Below are 17,044 nucleotides of genomic sequence, written 5' to 3' on the forward strand. Positions count from 1 at the left end.
CACTGCAGCTATGATTTTCTTCCATGTACATATTTTCTTCGACTACGTAATGAGTCTCCAGCTTTAAGAGGGAGGGTTTTATTGGGTAAGCCTAAGGTTGTGCAAGAAATGTTGGAAGTTGGTAGGTTTTAGTCTTCCTTCCAGGACAACACTGAGGCACAACCACATTGAAGTACTGTCTAGACCAAAGTCCGGTATACTTTGCAGCAGTGCTTAACTTCTGCAGCAAAGTCTCTGAATATCATAAAGATAGCCAACTCTGTGCCTGTGCGGCTTGCGGGTTGTTCAAGGGTGGTTCCTGTGCTGAAGCTATGCCATATGACTGGTGAGGAGCCTGTTGGTACTGGCCTAGTGAAGCAGAACCAGGAGGGGCTGCTGAGGCTGGTATTTGCTAGAATTTAGATTCACTGTCAGCACACCCAGATGAATCCTGGATCTGACAGCTGGGATTTAGAGAATACTGTTATCTCCTGCTTGTAAAACGCCTGGGATCACCTGCACCCTTCAGGTCTCCGTCATGTATGGTGTGTGCTGTGTGGCTGGCTTTGACCATATGAATGTTTTGGTATTAGCTTTTGCAGCTGAGGAAATTGGCTGCTTGGTGCTAGTATTCTGTTGCCGTTCATATAATTTCAAAGGCAGCTTCAACATGAAACATGGCAGGTTTTAATGATGAAGAGCTAAAAATAAAGTATGGGAGAGACACTTTGGTGTGATCGATACATGTTCTGCTATTCTCATTCTTTTAGTGTCATGTCTCCTGTAGAATGTTGTTCTGTGAATTTGTAACTGCATCACACGTGTTACAAAGAGGGAAACATTTCCCAGGCTTGGCATCTGGAAAAATGTGAAGTCTTTAGCAAGATAGTTCATGAAATAGTGAACAAAGACAAGACTGTAATTGTCATCTTTTTATTTTGCATTTAAAATGATCCACACCTTTCACAGGTATTGGGGTTTTAGGCTTTTTTTCCTTTTGTGGTGGTGTATTTTGAATGCACTCTTCAGTTCTGTTCCTGGTAAGTCATACTGATTTGAAACCCTCTGATGCTTTTAACTATGATAAAAGCTTGTTAGTTTGCTTTTGGGAAGTTTCCCAAATTGCTCCTACAACTTTTGCTGGGTACAATGGACATTTTCTTCTCTTTCTGACCCTAAGCATCTAGGTAGTATTGCTGTTAGCATTTGTTGCAGTATTTTTTGTCGCTACCCCATTCCAGGTATCATTTTGTTTCAGTAGTTTCTGCATGTATAAGGGTGAAAGTATTAATAAAAAATAACGTTTGACTACTGTTCAACCATTTATAAAGCCGACTGAAATTACGGAAAACTTTTTTCCTCTCAACAGATTAGATTCTAGTCTGTTAAAAGACATGTCCTTCCCACTCCTTTGTGCCAGCTATCACTGTTGGAAGGAGGGGAGATGAAGAGCTGTCTCCACCAGACTTAGCCTCAGTGTTTCGGAACCAGCATTTGGGACATGGGTTCTGCTGTTGTAACGTGGAGCGGCCCTTGCAGAAATGGTCAAGACCTTCCTCTGCATGGGGCAATCTGTTCCTTGCAGACACTGTCCCATCCCTAGCTTTGGTTTCTAGGCATTTGTTTTGTAGTCTTCTGAAATGGCATGACTTGTTCCCTGAAATGACTTTGGTATTCTGCCTATGGATGTAGGGATTTTCCTCAGCTTTATCAAATAGGTCTGGGACAAGGCTGATACCTCAAATTTCATGGCAGTATCTGGTCTTGACCTGAAACCAGCATGTCATGTCCTATCACTGCTCTTCTGAATCCCACACTGGTGAATATTTTTAGTATTGCCAGTCATAAACTGAGGTGGTTGTGATGTAACCCACTCAGTAGTGGATCCCACAAAGCGAGTCAATGTTAACTTGAAAACGTTAACTCCAGGGACAGAACAGTTTTAAAGCCTTTTTCCGAACTCTCTCCCTCAAGGTACCGTTCAATCCTTCAGCGGCTCTCAGCCGAACAAGTGAGATTTCCTCTTCAGACGAGCACGAGAACGCACCAACCTCAAACGGCTGGGCAGCGGCCAAACCGCCCGACCTGCCGAGAGGGGGGCACCCGGCCCCTCTCCTTCCCGCCTCCGGGGAAGGCTGTGAGGGACGGGGGACGGGGACGGGGACGGGGGGGGACGTGGCCGCGCCCGTGGCCCTGAGGGGACAGTGACAGCAGGGGGGCTCGCCTCGAACCAGCCCCGGGGGGCAGGCTGGAGGGACGGCGGCGAGGACGTGGCCCGGCCGGGCTTCCCCTCTCAGGGAGGCAGAGCAAGGGCAGAGCCCCCGGGGGTTTGGTCTGGGGGGACGACACGGCTTGAGGGGGCGACCGGCGGCGGGCTGAGGGGGAGTGCGCGCCATCATCTCCACCGCCCCGGCCGCGCGGGAGAAGGTGGGGGTGGGGTGGTGGTGTCGCGTGACCCCGCCCCTTCCCGGTTAGGGCAGAAGCAGAAGTGGGAGTCCCGGAGAGGCGCGGCGGGACGCGGGGGAGTTGGGGCACCGGGCACGGCGTCGCCGTCCGCTGCCGCTGCGGGAGGGAGCTCCCCGCCCCTGCGCAGGTGAGGACTTCGCGGCGGTGAGGAGCGGCCGCTTATCCGCCCCACCGGCTCTGCTCGGCCCCCCCCCCCCCCCGCCGTGGGCAGCAGGTGCCGCGGGGAGCTGGGGCGGGGCAGCCGCGTCCCGCCCGGGGACGGTGGACGAGCGGGAGGGTCCCGTGAGGGGAGGCGAGGGCCGTCGGTGTGAGAGGGCTGGGCAGCAGGCGGGGGGGGGGGGGGGGCTGCGAGGTGTGAGGGAGGGCGCCTGGCCCTAGGCGAGTGTGGGGCTTCCCTGAGGGGAACCACTCAGCCCCGCACCTTGCGGTCTGGCCGTTGTCCGCCGCAGGCCAGCCCACTGAAGAAGAAGGAGGGAAACCGTCAGAGGGTCGGCGTGGGCCTGACAGCAGCCCCATGCCGGGCAGGGCTCTCTGCCCAGGGGTGAGGGCCCTAGCTTGGGGCCAGGGCTTCGGTCCCTGCCAGGCCGTGTGGCAGGTGGGCAACCGCCTCGCTGCGGTTCCCCGACCCGGCTTTTCGCCTCTGAGGGCGGCAGGTGCATCGCAAAGCTCCGCGCAATGAGCCGTGCGTTGTTTGTTGTTAATTATTAGCGCTGTGGTACTGAATGGGCGTCGCTGGTGGATATCCATACCGGCGGTGCTGTGCGGAGGCAGCGCCTGCTGGGGTGAGGTGACGTCTGAAATGGATCCAAAGGCAAAGCTAGGGGCAGAGGATGCGACCACCCTTTTGCGGTGCCCAGAGCACATGGGAAAATTTAGAAACTGAGGACTAGCGTAAAACTTTGGATTGCACTTCGTGGTTGACCTTGTGTGCCTGGAAAGCACCTGCTGTGTCATATGGGTGAAGTTATAACAGAGCGTGGATTCATCAGTGCTTATCTGAGATGTTCTCTGCTAGCCTGTATGTTTATAGTTTGCCTTTACTACGGTTGTTCCTCTCTTTCTTTGTGTTATCACTCTCTTATCAAAGAGAGTTAAGAGTTGTAGACAGATCTTTGGATAAGAACGGTTTGTTTCTGAAACTCTGAAGTACTGTACTGAAGTAAAACTAAATATACAGGTTTTGGGATAGATTAAGTAGGTTGGTTGGTTTTTTTTTCTGTGTCCATGTTCACTTGGTTACTTACAGTGAGTCTTTTGGACTTTTTAGTCCAAATCAGTCAGGCTTTTCGATGAAAAACAGTATTAAAACTACTCTTACACAAACAGTAACAAGTGGTCCGAATTCTGCATGTGGTACAGGACACCATCCAAGTTTAGCTCCTGTAGTGCCTACAGTCAAAGGGTAAGAGTCATGTATTGGTGTCTGAGTCTAAACCAGAGCTTATGATCTGTTTCTGTGATTATTAGCTCACTTGTTGAATCTTGTAAGTGGTGCTGGACTTTCCTACTGTAGGCTTCAGTAACACTTCAGCAGAAGAACAATGATGTTTCTATTGCACGTAAGTTGTAATTTATACCCTGCTGGTTTAGAGGTATCCAGATAATGGGGTGATGAGGGTCATTATGGAGTTCTGGTGCGTGAATGGGTAGAAATATTGTTGATTCAAATAGTTGTGCAGTGATGGGTGCAACAAAGCTGAGGGGCACCAGTGGGTGAGTGTAAGAAGACTCTTAATATTTAAAAGGTTAGGTCTGATATCGAGGGCTTCCATTAGTACTTTTGGGAGGTCTAATGTGTTTTACTGTTAGGAAGCTCTTTGTGACGTTATTCTTAAACTGGAGCAGGTAGCCAAAACAGTATAGAAGTGGTCAGTTAGATTGATCAAATATTATGATATTCTTTCCACCTTTTCTGAGGAAGCAGATATCCTCAGCTACAGTATTGTTTCGTAGTAAGTTACAAACTTGGCTTATGACTTAGGATTTAAGTTAGACTAAAACCACCATTCGCTCTGTTTTTGGAAGAAAGAGCTACTTTAAAAGGGGAAGTCCAGTATATTATATTCAGCGGAAGCTGTTTAAGAAGCCACCTCTGAGAGGCAGTTCCTTTGTACTAAGGGCCTAATCTCTCAAAAAACCTGCTGCATTGCCTTTTATTAAATAGCTATATTTAGCAGCTCCTTTTCTTGATGTTCTAACTCGTGTTTCATTTTACAGCTACACCTTGTACTGTAAAAGGAGGAGCAGATGTGTGTTTTGTTATAGTCTCCTGAAAAACTATAGTCATTTAAAAGCTGAGGTTTTTTTTTATTGCAGTGAAGTGTTACTAAAGTGGTTAAACCTTGTTCCAAATCATGGCATATTTGTTTTATTACAATTCTTAATGAAAAGAGCAAAGTGAGAAGATGGGATTTTTTTTTTTTGTCAGAAAACCAGACGCTGTACAAAGATTTTAATTTAATTTAATTTTTTATTTTCCCTTCCTTTAACTTCTGTTCTTACAAGTCATTGAAGCAAGACAAGATGACTATGGCTATCTTGTTAGATGCAAGCCCATGATTATCTGATTAGTTCCAGGGAGTCAAAAAGGATCAGTTACGTTCTGGCTAAAATCTGCTGCCGCTTAGCACCCTTAAAAGTTGTCTGCTCCCTCTCAGTTGTAGGATTGAGGTGTACGTATTTTTTTCAGTATTGTAAAGAAAGGGTACTCTATTTTCTTATTACAATAACAAGCTTATAGATAATAAATACCAAATAACCTGTATAATGTTTTGCAAAACACGGAGTGAGACATGGTTCTTGCTGGAGAGCACTTCAGGTTCACTGTGGGCAATGCAGAAGAGGCCACCCTGCAGGTAAGAAGGGGTTGTTGTTCACCTCTCTGTTAGCTTACAAAAAAAAAAGTGTTTCTTGAAGTGGTAGAATTTAAAAAGGGATTGGAAAGATTGCACCGGACATCTTCAAAGTCAGACAGATTGCACCGAAAGCAGCTAGTGACATGATGTTGAAACACAGTTTTGTGGTATTAATGAGAGAGAGCAGAAAAGAGCGCTCTTTAGTGAAGAGCAGGTCAGGAGATAGTGACATGGGGTGAGGGGGAGGAGGGTTGGAAGAAGTTACGAAGGGGAAGCGAGAAGTGGCATGGTTGAATTAGCTATCAACACGGAAACTGAAACTGCTTGTGATGGAGAGTAGTGGACTGAGGAGAGAGGAAGAGAACCAGAGGAGATGCTGTGGCTGGTGGCTGTGTGTGCACAGAGATTCTTTAAACCTGTCCTGCTCAGGGATGTGGTTAAGGGGGATGGTTGGGAACTGTGTGGCAGCAGCTCCTGCTACTTGTGTGAAAATGATACACTTCCTTCTTTGTGCATGGATGAAATAGCAGGTTCCAGGGCATACTGTTTGTAAATGATCTCACTGAGGAGTAATCAGGCTTGTAATTAGCTGTTCGATGCAATGATGTGTGGGAGACCAAAGCACAGAAACTTGCTAATATTTATGAGAGCTGCTGTGTACGCATCTTTTACCTGTTTTGTGCCAGGATGTGTCCCAAGTGTATGCACAAAAATACTTGCCACCTGACATGTGAGTAGAGGGAAAGTAGACTGTGTAGGAGAAATACAGCCATGAAGTTTTAAAGGTGCATAAACTGAGACTTTGTAGACATAGCCAACATTTGTTTCAGTATTTGTATTTACTCATATTTTCCCCTCACTTTCTGTACAGCTCTCAGAGAGACAGTTAGCTGGTTTAATTTCTCATATAGTGCAAGAGTTTATGCAAGCTGATGTCATTATTTCTTGTGTTATCTTGTCATTGGATTGCTAGGCTTCAATCATGAGCACTTCTTTGCTCCTCCTGATGTAATATCAAGGTGACAGCGACACTGGCTGCAGAGCCTGTGAGGCCTCTCAGATTTCAGAGGTCTCTTTGGGCAGCAAACTGATACTTCTACAGTAATACAGGGCAAGAAGAAGAAGAACAAACCTGCTGCAGTTCACCATGGGGACAGCATTTTGGTTATCTGAAGATAGCATTGGGAATATGAAAAAAAAATAGTCCTGGGAGAGTAGAAAGATTTTGCGTATGATTCAAATCTGTTGCAAATATCTCTTTTCTTGTGTTGATATCTAGACTGTCAATACTTAGGATGAAATGAATTTCCAGATATTGCTTACAATAGTAGAAATTAAATTATCCTCAGTTTCAAGAATGAAAAGCTTAACTTCCAGTCTGCGTAAAACTAATGAGGTTTTTATGGAACATAAGTCTACAAATACCCTAAAACAGTAAAGAAATTCATATAGGAATGGTGATCTCTGTTAGGAGCTACTTCTGTCTCTATGTCAGTTAGAGAAAATCTCTCTGAGCAAAGGTATCTTACTCTGTGTAAAATAAATAAAAACAGATCTGATGCTTGAAAGGAATTTGGTAGGGTCAAAGTGCACATTTTTTGATGTCTTGGAAGACTCTTGAAGTCATCAAACTAAGATAAAATACAGTCAAGGTTGGAACTTTGTTTGAGGAAGTCTGTCTTACTTTGGACCTACCAGTAGCAGTTGCAATTTTCTGGGGTAAAAACGGTATTGCTACTTGAAGGCTTCAGTGGTCCATTCTTATTTCTTAGTGCTATGAGGTGCTGTTTTGGTAAAAGTGCATTTGGACAGAATATGTGGTGTGTTATGCTTAGAAGTTATACATGCACATCAAATGTAAAATGTAAGTGATATACTTACTACAGAAAATCTGCTAGATATTACAGAAAAGGATTCTATTCATAACTGTACTAGGTACCATTTTTGGCTATTTAATCAAGAGTTGCTTGTATAACCGTTCCAGGAAGTAATCCTTCCTTGGTTGCCTGTTATACTGGCAAAAAAGTTGGAGGCTTGGTGAGTGAAATAAACTGCCATGGTCAAAGCAATTTGTGCAGTATAATTGCATTTACGCTATTTTTTGGTTAGGAGAGGGTGTAGAAAATGTGGCAGAAAATGCTACAGAGATACCAAATAATTGTTCCTTTAGAATAGGTTTTTAGTGTAGGTCTGTTTTAGTTTGAACACTTTTTTTTTTCGTGTTACTGGTGTGTTCTTTAGTTTTATTTAGACTTCAATGCTTTCTTTGTTACGATCTGAGTATTATTTTCTCTGGCATTTCAATGGTTTGCGTTCTTTGTGTTCTGCTATTTTGTCCTTATTACTCAGGTATGCTTATATTTGGTCTTTCTTCCAGGTCATCTTTCTTGGGATTTTTTTCTGCTTTTTTTCTGTCATAATGCTGAGACTTTAGAGATGTAAATCTGCATTTGATGGGGGTGTACATGCAGTTGAAGATGTGCATGCATGAAAGCGTAGGGGAGGTTATGCCCCTTAACATAATTTTTGTGTATTTGGGCTAAACAGACCTTGGCTGACTTTGTTTTGGTCTGGAACACTGTGTACTTCTGTGTTAGAAGACTGAGGAAGCAGTTAGTGGTATGGTGCAGCTAGAAAAGAGGCATTGGTCTTGCTGAGAAATTTAGATCACAATTCATTGCATGCAGTATCTGCTCCATCCAGCTTCTCATTTTTAATAGATTTTGCAGCAGCACGTCTACCAAAGTGTCACTGGTGCCGCCCTCTGTGAAGACTGTACTTTATTTCAGGATAAAATGGCAAGGATGTTCTTAATGTTAGCCACGTATCTGCCTTGTATTTGAATGGGCAGGAGTCCCTATTAGGTAGCTTTAACTTACGCAAATGTGATTTTTAAAGAAATAGAAATGCTGTTTTAAATATTGATTTTTCTCCCCTTCTTTTTTTTCTTTTCAGGACACTGAAAACCATAAAAGTTTGATTTAAAAAAAAAAAAAAAAATGCCCAGAAAGAGTATAGACTATGGAGTGCTGCCTGAGTATGAGAAAAGCCAGATCAAAAGGACCTTGGAGTTGGGAACTGTTATGACTGTATTCAGTCTTAAGAAGAGTAGTCCAGAAAGGAGGACTATTCAAGTCATAATGGAAACCAGGCAGGTAGCATGGAGCAAGACAGCTGACAAGATTGAAGGTTTCTGTGAGTATTTGCAAAGTGTACCTGAACTTGGAGTTACTAATAAATTGATGTAATTGTTAAACACTGATTTAATGAGCCTTTTGTTAACCTAATGAATTTTTTGGCTGAAAAGAGTTTGGTAATTTGCTGAGAATATTCTGAATTGTTACATTGTAGGTGAGGAATCTTCTGCAGCTCGTTATTTAGGTATCTAACGCTACTTAAATATGATTAATGTGCTTTACCCTAAGCCCTGTTCTCAAAGTTTTCAGCTTTGAATATGATGGTGCTTGTGTTCTCTGAATTGAGTTACTGAGTGACAACTGTTTTCCATCATTAAGCATCAAGATACCTTGTAAATTCAAGCAAGTAGTACTTCTTTACCTCTTCTCTCTGCAAAAAGAAAAAACCTCCAAATACAAGGAAACTGAATTCAAATTTCTGTTGTCTTAAGGAGTTTCCTGTTTCAGGATAGAAATCATTATTTAGGACCATTATTGGAAAGTACCAATGACTTACGAGGATGAAGCTGTGAGATATAAGAGGTGGTTTCAAGGTCCTGAGTTCCTACTGTCTCTTTAGTTGATATCTGAACGGACTAAATGCACTATTTATAACAAGGTCGGGAAATAGAAAGGGAGTGTAAAGCTACGTAGGACTGTAAAAGCTATGGTAGAAGAATAAAGTGAGACTAATCTTCAGTTCTTATTGAACTCGGCTGAACTCACCCAAGCTCAGTCTGTGCTTTTTCGGACTTGTACAGCTCCTGTTAGTATAATGTAATTACAGTGCTTGCATGTGACTATATGGTAACTCTTTCTATTTATTACGGGCATGATTTTACTATGCAACTGCTAAATGGTGTTTGTCTTCAGTAAAGGAATTGAATTGTTTGCGTGAATTGCCAGAGTCATTTATTGGTCAGCCTCAGCTTATATGAGAAGCTTGGAGTTGAGGAACTGGGGCTATTTGGGAAAAGAAGTTGTGATAAAATGTTGGAGTTTGGAGAGCTGGTATATTGGAGTGAGAGAATAAATACAGCATGGAGAATGTACAGAGGTGAGAACTGAACTTACTCAGTGGAGACAGGGATTTCAGGGAGAAACAAGTTAAGGTCTCAGAGAAGAAAAAGGGTTTATCAATGTGAGAAAGAGACTGAGGCATAACTAAGGAGGGGAAGGGGGAAAAAAAAAAAAGCCATAGATATTGAGACTAAAGCAGATGTTTCTCCCTATAGCATCTTACTGTTTTGTGGGCTTGACTACACGTATGTGAATTCCAGTGGAGAAAAAAATCTACCTGATACTCTTTCAGTGCTACTCCATATATAGAGTGGCTGTGACTGGCACCAGTTACTCCAGTAGTGTACCAGACAGGAGCCGTGCTCCTGGTATTCTTCCTGGGTGTGAGTACGCACTAATATGAGAGAAACCAGGAAGGAGGAGAATGGAGTTTGTCCGTTGAGTTGTGGATTTTTAGAAGTTGGTTTTTTTTAGAAATACATGGTAAGTTAAAAATGCATTGATCTGTAAGGTTGCAAAGATAGGCACTGAGAAGTTGCATGATTTTTGAATTGTCTGTGCAGCTTCCCTTCATGTTCCTTACTCTAGAAGTATTAAGTCTCTGCTACTGTTTCCATTGATTCCTGTCTCATTACTTGTGCAGACTGGACCTGCAACTGGAAATATAATGTAGTGGAATGAAAGAACAATTGTCTGGAGGATGTTTTTATCATTGGTGGTGAAAATATGGTCATATACAGTGTTCTGAGAAAAAGGAAACAGGTCTGGGCACCCTATTTAATGGCTACTCTGGATCATAATCTTGCAGTGCCCCAGTTTCTCATGTGGAAAATAAGGGTAATTATCCCTTCCAATAATGATGCGTGTGAATGCAAATACATCACTGGTTCTGATATGCCCAGATCCCAAACTGAGGTGTGCAAAAAAAAAAAAAAAGTCCTGAGAGGAGATGAATAATTCAGTTATGAGTGCATGGCTTGAATATGCTTAACAAATAAAGCCTGGGGTTATGCACAGAGCAGTAAGATTAAACCAAAACAGAAAATGACCACTTAGTGGGTGAACAAGCCATTAGACTCCCCTGGCAAAAACAATATGTGATCATGTAGTTGAAGACTTATCTTATCCATTTGCACAGAGGGGCTGAATTTAAAGCTGTGCAGACTATGCATTCCAGATTTTGGGGTCAACTTTTTCAGTGCTTGACTTGTAATCTTTTATCAAAGCTTCCTGGGGGTGGTGTGTGTTTGTGGTAATACATCCTGATAATTAAATAGATCACTCTATGCATAGATTTTAACACTTTTAAAAGAAGGCAAATATTGTAATTTGACTCCTACACCTGGATAATCCAGCAGGGTAATGACTTGCTTCCAGTTACACAGGCAGTCATTACTAGAACAGGGAATATAGCTACAGACCTGTGACTTAGCCAAAGGCCATCTGCTTCTCTCCCTGAAAACTGTAGTACTGCAGCAGGTTTTTTAACTGAGCAACATTTAGGTGACCTTTATAATGATGGAAACTTCAGGTCTGAGAATACGTCATACTCTAAAGCACAAATATGCAAAATAATGTTTTGTTGTCTTAAAAAGCAATGAATCTGCCCCAAACCAGTATGTATATTGCAGGCATTGTTTCAAAATATGATGTGAACAGTTGTTACAATTTGCAGTGAACTGTATCTGATCTACTTGAAATGAAAGTCACTGCAGCTTTAACTTGCTGACAGTGTTTTTGCTGAAGAGGAAGGAAATATTTTATTTGTTTAGTTAGTTAAATGTTGCTGTTACTTTTTTTGACTGAGACTCAGGCTTTCTTTTGCTTGAAAAGTGGAAAAATTATGGATTTGAAGCTTTCATATTTGATACTTGAATGGATGGGCTTCTTGAATACCAATGACAGGGGAATTAACATTTTTATTTCTCTGGAGCTGTACTGAGGAGATGGTACCAACTTTGTGGTAGGAGAAAAGTTGTTTTGGCTTGTATATATAAATGTATATATGAATGACCCCAAGTATTCACTGATGGATTGTGTTGACTTTGTGAAAAACAAACGCCACATTTTTGGGTAGGTGTTTGGTTTTTTTTAGTGGCTGAGGGCATAGAATTATAATCTCAAGTATTATATTGTTTAATGTGCTTGGACTGTACAAGAAATAATATTTGTGATGCGATCTTAATGGTTGCCATTTGCATGTGCTACAGTCCAATAAGAATTAATATTCAGTATGGGTGGGAAAGTTAAGATGGCTTCTTGTCGTGTGTGTGCCATTTTAACTCAAGTTTGGCAGCTGCTCTTTACAGAAGGCAGAAAACCGAATGTTTGCATGTCCTATGGGGTTTGCGTTTCTAAATCAGATAGTAAGGAGAGTACTTAAGCTTTGGGACACAAAAGTAGGCTGCTAATAGAGAAGATGGAGACCAACTGTTATATTTTATTTTAATACTCTTCCTTTGGAAATTAAGGGAAAAAAGGTCTTTTTCTCTCTCTAACTGCCCTAGTGTTGGGAATTTTGGATGTTATGGTGCTGATTTTCTTGCTGGTGAACCGTAAATGTGTGAAGGACACTCAGATTCCTCTAAGCCAGAGTTGTTCATAATTATTACAAGAGCCTTTTTCAAGTTTGTTTAATATTATTTTGGAATTGATTTAAGTTAAGCTTTACAATAATAAAAAAGCAGCTACTCTTATTCTGGAATGAATTGACCTGTGCAAGGGAGATGTAGGATTAGCTATACTGAGATAAATGTTTAGACAACCCCATGGCCCCGAATGTGGCAGTACTGTGTATTTTAAATTGCATAACTCTTGAAAAGGTCTATTTCATTAAAAACCTGTCAGCATTTCTGTTTAGAATAGAGCAAAAGAGTTGTTGAAATTATGGCTGTTTCCTGCTCAGTGCAGATGTTTTTCTCTGGATGAGTAAGTAAAATGGTAATACCTTTCTTTTAGAAAGCTCTTTCTAGACCCAGGCCTTTGGTGTGGTAAGAAGTGAGGATATACAAAGGCTGGGAAATCTGGTTTAAACAGTCTCTGTCTTCATTGTGTGGCTCAGACCACACAATGTCTAAATACTAGAGATTTTACATCAACCTTCTGAAAGACTTGAGTTGCCACAAAAGGAATTTTCTAACAAAAATGAACTGGGGAAAAACCTCCGTATTTTCCTCAAAACGAAAGAATACAGGTTGTTTGTGTCCTTTAGGGAAGGTTATGCTATTTCAACAGTAGAACAAAAGGCCAAATTTTAAGCTGATACATATCAAGTAAGTCCTCTCACTTTAACAGAGCAACTGAGGTTTTTGGTCACTTTTTTAGCTTGGGAGTTAGTGTGGTGCTGAGACTGGTGCTACGCAATTTCTTAATTCTTCAAATACAGGGTTTTATTTTGGCTTCTGGTGAGTTCTAGCTTTACAAATCAGAGAGAGACTATTATGTACCAGCTCTTGTACTAGTGCTAGTCCTCCCTGCCCACCTGCAAGAGAGAGGAAGGCGCAACCCATCAGTGTCTGCTCACACCCTTCCTGAGTTGTCCTAATGGTGTTGGTAACCTGTGCATGAGCAGTCTTTCTTTCCTGTAGAGCTGTGCAGGCAATAGTTGTTTAAGTCAAGTGAGTTCTTGGATGGCATTTCAGTTTTCATGCGGTCAAGCTAGCTGTTGAACTTGTCCAAGCTAATCAGACTTGCTGAAGACAGTACGTTTTGCTGTTTGTAAGGAAGCTCTGATCCTCTTGTACAATCTGCGTTTCTTGGGTTTACTGTGATTCTGCTGTTGTAAAATGTAATACTTAGTAGGCCCAAATAAAGATTAAGTGACTGTGGGGTCCCTTTCCTTTCTTTTTTGCCTGTAAAGTTAGGAGAGACTGGTAAAAGAGCACCTTTAAAGAAAAGTTAAATAAAATTTATCCATCTTTTCCATTTTGTGGGAGCGTCAAGTTTCCTTCTAGATGAAAGGAGAAAGATTAGCAATGGAAAGAGAGGGGCTGCCCATCCTGGAGTATTTTTCAGGTTTAGTGAAGGTTAGGAAGGTTTTTAGTGCTGCTGCTCTTTCAGTCACTTGCTAAGACTGTAGAATATCTTGCGTATGCCTTTCCTACATCAGCTGGGTCCAACACAACCCATTGTCAAAACAAGAATGGATAGAAGGGAGCAATGCACCTTTGAGAAATGTTTTTATTGAGGATGTTTGGCATGCAGGGTTCCATTAGTGTATTAAAATGAATGCCAGCAACATGTGCTTCCTGCAGAGAGCTATGCAAATAGCTGAAGGAAGCAGGTCTGAGCTAGATGTGACTGTGTTCACCCATGCTTGGGCTTCTTTTAGTCATCTTGCTATTGTTCTATACATAGAGACATTTTAGATGCCCTAATAGCTCTAAGAGCATCCGAGGGAAATACTTGTAGACGCTGGCTACAAAATGTCGGAGCTTTTTCTTCCGCTGCTTATTTATTAATGACGTTTCTCTGTATTCTGCATCATCCTCATTTTAAGCTGTTAAAGATAACCTAAAGTTTGCTAGGTGGGCTATGGGACTGCTTGTGGAGCTCAGAATCTCAGCACTGTTGATCCTAAGTTACTTAGGTCATCAGTGCCAAAAGATTAGTTTAACTTCTGATGACAAATGTTTTTCCCTTGAGGAGTTGTGATTTGTTCCCCCCTCCCATATGCTTTGTATGTTGCAGTGTGATATTAATACTTCATCAGATCACCCATGCTTTGAAGCTATTGTGGTGTTCCCTCCCCCCTTCCCCATTTATATTTCTTGGTATGCACACTACGGTTGCAGTGGAGCCCCTGTCACTGATTTCATTAGGAGAAATTTGCTCCATTTCTTGGATGAGAAGTAAGTTTTGGTGAGCATTGCAATGGTACTGCCCCATGGATAAGCTGACCTGGCGAATGGTTAGTAACTCTGATGCAGAATGCGTGGGATCTTGGGGAGTGAGGGTTATAAATAGGAATGGTATTTCTGACTGTGCGTGAAATAACTTTGAAGTGATATTAAGCTGATAACTTACAAGGCTGGTCTCACCTGTCTGCCCAGGTAGTCAGTTGAGAGAATGAAAGGCTCTTCCAGAGCAGTTTAGTTCCTGCTCCGAATTACTGTCTGCTGGAGTCTCTTGCTCTGGCCACTGAATATATAAAAAGCACAGTAACACCAGCTTCCTAACTCTGAGACACTGTGGGTTTTTTGTGCTCTGTTTCTTTCATCTATACAGTTGGTTTAAGTATGTGAGTTCTGTTGCAAAGCACTGTAAATGTAAAAATGTAATTGGAACTTTGAGAGGAATTTGGAGTGTAAAAGACAGCACAGAAATAAAGGAGCACTTTTTGGAGGACCGTGGGTCTAAAACCCATGGCACTAGATATGCAGCTGGTATCAGATACTATTGCCAGGAAAAACAAGCAAATCTCTTAGAAGGCTAGGGTGGACCACAGTCTTCCCCCACCACTTTTCCTTGCTGTATCACAGCCTGACTTAGAAGCTGCCTGGCAACTTTAGGTAGCAGGGGAAAGAGTGTGTGTGTAATGTGTTTTTCATCAAGTGATACCTTGTGCAAGTGGGACCCAGTATGACTTGGCTATGGATCATTTACCCATAGGTTTTATTGACCATTGTACATTTGTGGGTTGGCAATTTAAGAACTACAGATCTTGATGACTGTAGTAGTGCTAAACTAACTTTTTCTTTACCAACACATAAGAGAAGGAAACTTCAGTTTCCCTGTACAGAAGGAATTTGCTTGTTTAATTTGTAATAGGCCCTTTTCTTGCAGAAACTAATTTATGCATACTAGATACGTGACTGTTAAGCTGTGACTTACTAGCATGATTTATTGCAGTGTGTTGCCCAGCGTGTCACTTCCTTATGCTTCTGCTGTGTGTTTTTATTGCATGTTTACCCTTTACAACTGTGCGTGGGTCCGCGTGGTGGCCCTTGGGTCACACATACCCTGTGTTGTTTCTCCCTGCTTAAAACTGTCATAAGCTGGCCACACAATGGATGTGTGTTGTACAGTCCTCATGGTATCTGGGGGTCGCTTCTGCCTCCACGTCAGCTATTCTGCTGCGCTGTTTCTTTGCTAGGATACCAAATGGCCCACAAAGAAGTGTACTGTCATAGCTGAGATAGTGGTGGAGGGAACTATGGGGCAGCAGTGAAAAGCAGAGGGGAAGGAAAGGGTGTCTGAGAGCGAGAAGTGCTTGTCGCTACTCTGCTAAGAGACATGGCTGTGCAACTGGCACCTGGGGTTCGCTGACTGAAAGTACATTTCAGTACTACTAAATAAGGCCTCCTAAATTTCCTCGTATTATGGTATACACATTTATATGCACATAAATAAATTGAGGCCCGAAGAGGTTATGGTATTTAAGCTTGTAGAGCAAGTAGGAGGCAAGACGTAAATCTCCAGGAAGCTGATCCATAATGGATATTTCATTCTTTATCAGATGCAAAGTGCTTTAAGGATAATTATTAAGTGAAAGTTTGTGGTGACTGGAGTTTGATTAGTCACTGGAAAATATGTGAGTTTCTGCATACTCTTCCATGAATCCTTGTGTTAAGTGATGATTCACAGCCAGGAAAATTTATGCTCCAAGAAATCTGTGGTGCCTTCCTTAAATGTGCAAGTGTGTGTTTCTCTGTAATACAAGGATGCACGTTTCAAGGAAGATTCTGTTGAGGACACAAGATGATTTCTCTGTTTTTGATTACCTAGGAATTTTTTTTTTTCATGTGAAGAGGTGACCTGCTTTTGTCAGATGATTTAAACCATATTTTAATTCCTTAATCTTTGGAAAAGAAAGATCACCTATCTTTTTTGATGTTCTTGATTTATTGCAAAATACTCAAGAAAAAAAATGTAGTGACCATTTAGTTGTGCAAGCACACAACAAAAAGTAGGTTTAAAGCGTTGGATGGCCGTGCTTAGGAAAAGGTCATATAATATATCAGCTGTTAAAGTGCTCCTTCTGTGTGTAGACCAAGAGGTTAGGGTATAGGTAAGGTTGAAAGAGAAAAGGGAATAAATGTGTTAGTATAAATTTATTCTGAAATCTCTCTGTTTCTCAGAGGATGAAATACCTGTGTTTGGGAATGGCAGAGATGCAGACCTCTTGTCAATGTAATTGCAAAATTATGAAGCACAGGAATAAAGGCTACTTATATTGAGGCTTTTGATGCTAGTGATATGCCTCATTATAAAGCATAGTAACCATTTCTTTTTTCTTCAGTCCAGACCTTTATTAATGCTGTAGGACTATCTTATACATTTTTTTCATTTTTAATAGAAAACTATGACTGACAATGCATAACATTTTATTTTAGGATTAACGTGGACTGCTAATTTCACATTGTCTCTCTTCTCCTGTTTTTTCTGTAATATTTTTTCCAGTTTGTAGAACAAAATGACTGTGGCCCGCTTTTTTTAAATACATTTGCCATCTCAAATTCATTTAGTGTTACTGATCTTTCATCTAACCTGTGAAAAGGAATTATCAAAGATTAAGTTCACTTGAGATTTTCTTCCTGCTGAAAAGAG

At 41.8% G+C, this 17,044-nt stretch overlaps 1 protein-coding gene across 1 annotated transcript in view; it reads left to right on the forward strand.

Annotated features, from left to right (window-relative positions):
- The first annotated feature begins 2,468 nt into the window (after positions 1-2,468).
- The window catches only part of PLCG2 (phospholipase C gamma 2), a 70,900-nt gene continuing 56,324 nt past the window's right edge, over positions 2,469-17,044 (forward strand). Inside the window, exons 1-2 of the mRNA XM_049804833.1 lie at positions 2,469-2,572; positions 8,256-8,495. Coding sequence (XP_049660790.1) covers positions 8,300-8,495 — 196 coding nt within the window. The 5' untranslated portion in view covers positions 2,469-2,572; positions 8,256-8,299. The remainder of the gene's footprint in view (positions 2,573-8,255; positions 8,496-17,044) is intronic.

The sequence above is a fragment of the Accipiter gentilis genome, chromosome 7 (assembly GCF_929443795.1).
Source record: "Accipiter gentilis chromosome 7, bAccGen1.1, whole genome shotgun sequence".
Lineage (NCBI taxonomy): Eukaryota > Metazoa > Chordata > Aves > Accipitriformes > Accipitridae > Astur > Astur gentilis.